General features: G+C 43.2%; 1 protein-coding gene across 1 annotated transcript; it reads right to left on the reverse strand.

Annotated features, from left to right (window-relative positions):
- Positions 1 to 335: 335 nt before the first annotated feature.
- Positions 336 to 2,595, reverse strand: LOC123099201 (metacaspase-1). Its single transcript, XM_044521375.1, has 5 exons — positions 2,181 to 2,595; positions 1,769 to 2,102; positions 1,102 to 1,219; positions 817 to 1,011; positions 336 to 729 (listed from the first exon to the last, which is right to left on the reverse strand). Exons 1-5 carry the CDS (start codon positions 2,512 to 2,514, stop codon positions 670 to 672), a joined length of 1,041 nt encoding a protein of 346 aa, XP_044377310.1. The 5' UTR covers positions 2,515 to 2,595; the 3' UTR covers positions 336 to 669.
- Positions 2,596 to 6,000: the final 3,405 nt, after the last annotated feature.

Consider the following 6,000-nt stretch of genomic DNA (forward strand, 5'->3'; position numbering starts at 1 on the left):
AAAGGGTGTTGTCGGGTGACAACCGGACAGTCAAGCTAAAGGCGCCGGCATTGCTTTGGTTATATGGTGATGAAAGCCGAAGACCTCCTTGCCCTTGTTCTTGTGGTGTCTGTTGTGTGTTTGAGTGCTGACTCTGAACTTTGTAACGTGTTCTTCATTATCAATAAAATACTACAACACAATTGCTTTTTCCAGGAAAAAAAGGAGAAGGCTTGGGGTTCTGAACAACAGACAATCCTTGAATTTCAGTTTCATCACACTTCACACCACTTAATAACATAGTTTTTCATAATTTGGACTGCTTTTAATTACGTATCACTTTGGGAGACGAAGCAGAATAGAACTTCATATGTTTATTAAGAGGACATCGAGCACGAGACGACACACACCACCACAACGCCTTATTACAGTGAGGTACGCACGTACGTAGACATGCAGTACTGTAGATAGCGAGTTCTTGGAGTGCCTTAATTATAGGAGCTACGCTCATTCTTGAAGGCATGGCGATAGGTGAGGTGATACATCACACACATTATAGTAGCAAGCATCATCATAGTTATTTAACCCATCAGTGTTCGACTATCTCGATATGGTCGATGATTAGCCGATTACTAGATAGTAGTCGTCGATTGCAGCAGCGACAAGCGACGATGAACCCACGCGCGGGTTCTACATGTAGAAGGGCTCACAGTTGATGTCAAACTTGCAAGCAGAAGACATCTGGGGCTCCTGCAGAGTTAACCAATCGTGTATATATGTGAGTAAACACTTGCCGTTATTGGTTGTGGAGCAAGAAAATGTGATGGGCTCACTCACCTCCACGCCACTGAAGTTTGCGACCTTCCGGATGGAGCAGCCAACAGGGCCCTGCAGGCTGCAGTTGCCGGCGCCGGCACGCATAGTGGTCCTCATGGAGGTGAGCAGGTGGCCATAGGTGGTACGGGGCTCGCACTCGAGTGCTTTGATGAAGCTGTGCGTCAGGGCACCGATCGTGGCATTGGGCTCAGGCAGCTGCACGCTCGCACGCACGAATTAGCTACATAAATATATGCATATTGAAAAGAAAAAAAAAGCAACTAGGGATTATGCATGGATGCCGACCACGCTCATCTGGGTCTTCCCGTTGCTGCTGCCACTGATGAGCACGGCCTTGCCTCCGCTGGTGCCTTTGCAGGCACCATTCAGAGGGCGCTCGTCCATCCACCTCAAGCACCCGTACCTGAATTAATTCGAATTTCCGTTGCAGAAATACTTCAGCCACTACGAGTTGGTCAAAGGACTGAAATGTTCACTTCAAATTTAACCAAATATTTTAAAATTTTGTTTGATTTCTTTTGTACAACTGAAAGTCTAAACATATTTTGATCAAGAGGTAAACATTTTGGTTTCCACTAAATTTTTTGAAATTCAGTGGATTTCATTGACATCTCACTGAAACTGAAAACCTGATGAAGGCATGAAACAACTAGCGGATGGTTTATTAAGTTTGTATAAGTAGACAGACTACCTGTGCAGTGTAACTAAGTAGATGCATGGAGATATATATGGGAGGGATGGAGGTTAGGGCATCTATACTTAATGTGCGAAAAATGCTCTCTATCCTACTTTACTAAATTTGGTCATTTTTTTAGCTCAAATTTGAATAAAATTTGGGTTTAGGGGATCTGCTAGTTGGCTCTTTTTTTTTCTACTCAAAAGTCACTTTTGCTTCTCAAACTTGAATTTTAGGAGATCTGCTAGAGATGCCCTTAGTTAGTGAGTTACTCACTGCTTGGAGAAGGTGCACCGGTATGGGAGATCGAGGACGGTGGCACTGTGGCAAGCGTCGACGATGGCGTGGAGCTTGGCGCCGTGCACGAGGGGGCGGACGATGGCCTGGTTGATCTCGTCGTCCAGGATGGGGCCCTGCTGGAACGAGTCCACGGGACAGATGGCCTCGTCCATGCCGTCCCGCTCGTCGCCGTCGCAGTCAGGGACCTGCGCGCCGGCGCCAGAGAACTGGAACACGAGGGAGTCGCCGGAGCTGCACCCCTGCATCAGCCAGTGCATGGCCATGCGGATGTTGGCCTTGGTCGGCTGCCTGCACGGGTCCCTCTCCTCATCTACACCAACAAGCACGTACGTCTAAGCAAAAGAAATCATCTGCTCACCTCAAACAAGAAAAGATGTTGGATTGGTACCGGTGAGGATGAGGACGCAGTCGTTGGCGAAGCCGAAGCGCTCGGTGAGGAGGTACCTCATGCACTTGACGTCGTTGATGGGGCCCCTCAGCTCGCAGGCACGCGTCTTGGTGTACTTGATACCGACGAGCACGGCGCGCTTCTTGCCGCGGCCACCGCCAAAGTTCGGGATGGGGCGCATCACACTGAGCTGTCGGCCAGCCCCGCTCACGCGGGTCACGCAGCAGCACTGCGCGCACTGGACGGCACGGGCGCCGGCAGGCGCGGCGACGCTGGCGCTGCACTGCCTGCAGCGCACCATCGTCGCCGGAGCGGGACCCCTTCCGCAGTTCATGGCTGCCGAGCTACCGGGGGGTGGTCGGGTTCGTTAGCTTACTGGGTGAGCGCTGCTTGCTTGCTTGCACTGCCTCAGCCCCTGGCTCCTCCTGCCCTTTATATAGCGCCTGGATCAAATAATGATGGCATGGTGATACCGGTGCACTAGGATTTGTACAGTATATTGAAGTATTCTGTTTCAGAAAAAGAAAGGATTGCTTTGGTGGAAATGGGCATATATTGTTGTCGATGGAACATTTCTGCTTTCATGTCTCCTCTCTGCTTTTTCAAGAGAACGCGATTGATGTTATACATATACTCCAAATCACAAGTGGAAATGGGTATGTGATTCTTTATTGCTAATATTATTGTATGTTCTTCTTTTGTGGGATTCTTTTCTATTTTTGGGGGGGAATTGACACATGACTTCCATAAAATAATTAGCACATGACTCTGACAAATCTTTAGTAGATTCCCTCGCAAGAAAACATTATATTCAATGAAAGCCCTTAAGATTAGCGTAATCAAGATCTGTGTCCTATCAGATGCGCCTGACAAAGTGGAGTGGATTTTAAGTAAACATGGTGTATTTACTAAGAACATCTTCTGGAATTCGAAGAGAGTTACTAACTTTCATTATATGCAGTTGTAGAAGCTGAGATTGCAGTGGCTTTATTATTTATAAAGCAGGATGAAAGACTATTTTGAAAAGCTGAAACTACCACTAATCTACGCTCATTCAGTGAATAATAGGATTTAGACGTGTGGAGGTTTGTCTCCGGTGAATCTTGCGGGATTCGGTCGGCGTTGGTCTTTGGTGGATCCACGTGGATCCGGTCTTCGTTTGTCTGTGTCCATGTGTGTACAAGTTGGATCATTCCGATCTACGCTCCTCTTCATCGGTGGCGATTGCTGTTCTGGTACGCTGGTCCTATGGAGCCTTAGCACAACATCTTCCTGACTGTCTATTACAACAAGGTTTGCCCGGCTCCGATAAGGGAGGGGCAATGATGACGGCGCGCCTTCGGCTCGCTCCAGTGCTTGTAATCGTCGCTAGGTGGTCTACATACCTGTATGTATTTTTTTACTTCTGGTATTCTTTGTACTACCTTGACAGTTGATGAATAGATAAGAAGTTTTCCTCACAGAAAAAACATACTCCCTCCATCCCAAAATTCTTGTCTTAGATTTGTCTAGATACTGATATATCTAACACTAAAACGTAACTATATACATCTGTATTTAGACAAATCTAAGACAAAAATTTTGGGACAGAGGGAGTACTAGACACACTTTATTAAAAAGAGATGGTATGGAGATTTGTGTGAGTTTTCTGTCGATCACGAAACAACGGGGCACATTTTCTTTGTGTGTCCACTGGCTAATTATATTAGGAATATTGCTGGAGTTGCTTTGGGTATGCTGGAGACATCAAAAAAAATGTTAGGTATGTTCCAAAAAAATGGACAGTTACATTTTCTGGTCGAGCTAGGCAATTTATCATGATAGGAGATCTTTTTTTTTGCAATTTACAAACACAATAAAACTGTTTTTCAATATGTTCATTCTGGATATCCAGCTAGTGTTTGAAAGTTTTTGTTGGTAGCTTATCAAGCTAGCCGCTTGGTGGATATCCAGCTAGTGTTGCCTACCTTGTTTGTCGTTTCATTGACTAGTAAGTATGCACGTGCAACGCACGTATCATATAGTTATGAAATAGAGAGAAAATTGGATCGCATGAAGGGGAGCGGTGGCATAAGTGTCGAGGGAGGAGGATTGATTATTGCGGCGACCATGCCTGCAGGTTTTCTTGGTATTTCCAAGCTAATTTTAGTGACTTCTTTGATTATGTTGGACTATTGTGGAAAAGATTATTGGGAACTTTTTTTTGTGTAAAATTAGTAATCAATAATTGGACAACATGCCCGTGCTGCATGGAAGAGGTAAAAGAAATTTTCAAGGTAAGACCTGAAGCTTCCTTGAAGTGAATGTTGGTTATGCAAGCAGTCGAAGTTAGGATCTAGCGTGTCAGTTATGCACTCTGAAGAATGTAAATCTTTGAACTTGTCTATCAAATCAAGGATACATGATCCAACTATCGACATACTTTATAAAATCTGTCAGAACACCATCTATAATAAATATAGCGAAAAAGCAAGCACAATGTCTTAAAATATCAAAGTGTGTACAAGTCAATTTTACACTAAAAGTAGAAATATATTTTATATACTGTAAATGACTGAATCTACCAAAAAAGCTCAAAGGCACGGACTGGCAATATATATTTGTGAACCGAACATGACATAAACTGGCAATATAACCTCACGCCACAGTTTGGAAATAAATATGATGGTACATGACATTAACATTAAAAGTAATGTTAAAGAAATTTCAAGCCATCCGACAAAAATAGAATATCACATTAACCAACAACCTACCCTGTTTTTCACTCTAATTTAAGGGAAATAAACATATTGTTTACATGACAGGGAAGACAAATGACACATGCTCCTTTTCAGTGGCAAAACAATTTCACTCCTGAAGATAAGTGTTGGAAACATGCACATCTTCTTATTTGACACCTGACCAAGCGATTGGATTGCTTCCAGTATTACAACGACCAAAGGTCATGAAACATCAGTGTGAATCCCATATCACATCAATTTGGATTTTCCCTTTCATATCTGCATTGTGTAAAGTTGGATCAGATTGCAGTATTTATATGTAATTTAGCAAGAGTTCTACCAAGCCATTAACTATAGAATCCAAATTTATTTCTTAGGAAAACATTGATATTATTTAGGAGTGAAAGACATACCTGAGCCCACAAATTATTTTTGGAATATAAATTGATTAATATCAGTAGCAAGTTAGGAAAGTCATGTATGTGGCTAATCAGTAGTTAGGAAGGTCATATCTCCATAAGCGATAGGTAACTACTTCATAATTCACAACATGAAACGATTTCAGACTTGTAAACACATTTCGTAAATCAAAAACCATCTAAAAACATTTTAGAATTTGTTGGCGTGCCCATATATGGATTAAAAAAGTGATGACTCAAATAAAAATAAAAAAAGCTAACAAAGTATGGTTGACTACAAAATAGCTTGAATAAATATCAATCAAAGAAGAACGAACCGGCATCAACCCTCTAAAACGTCTCTATAGACAATATTCTTGGTGCTTTTTCCTGATTTATCAATCTGTTTATTCGGCTTGGCCAAAATTCGTGTCGTCCGCCTTGATACACCCCTTGACAAGGCAACATACAACTGACCATGGGAAAACACTGGCTCGGGAAGATAAATGCCAACATTTGGGATGGTCTGGCCCTGCGCCTTGTTAATGGTCATCGCAAAACTTAGGCGGATGGGGAATTGTTTCCTCTTAAGCTTGAAGGAAAGTGAGATGTCCTCCGATGGTGACAAAGGGATCCTCGGTATAAAGACCCTCTTCCCAACATGTTGCCCACCAACAATCTCTGCATCAATTGCATTATCTT

This window comes from Triticum aestivum, chromosome 4D (assembly GCF_018294505.1).
Source record: "Triticum aestivum cultivar Chinese Spring chromosome 4D, IWGSC CS RefSeq v2.1, whole genome shotgun sequence".
Lineage (NCBI taxonomy): Eukaryota > Viridiplantae > Streptophyta > Magnoliopsida > Poales > Poaceae > Triticum > Triticum aestivum.

Coding starts and splice junctions, on each gene's coding strand:
- LOC123099201 (XM_044521375.1), bottom strand. CDS start 2,514: ATGAACTGCGGAAGGGGTCCCGCTCCGGCGACGATGGTGCGCTGCAGG. Junction 2,103..2,180: donor CTGCGTCCTCATCCTCACCG/GTACCAATCCAA, acceptor TTGTTGGTGTAG/ATGAGGAGAGGGACCCGTGC. Junction 1,220..1,768: donor CGGTGCACCTTCTCCAAGCA/GTGAGTAACTCA, acceptor GAATTAATTCAG/GTACGGGTGCTTGAGGTGGA.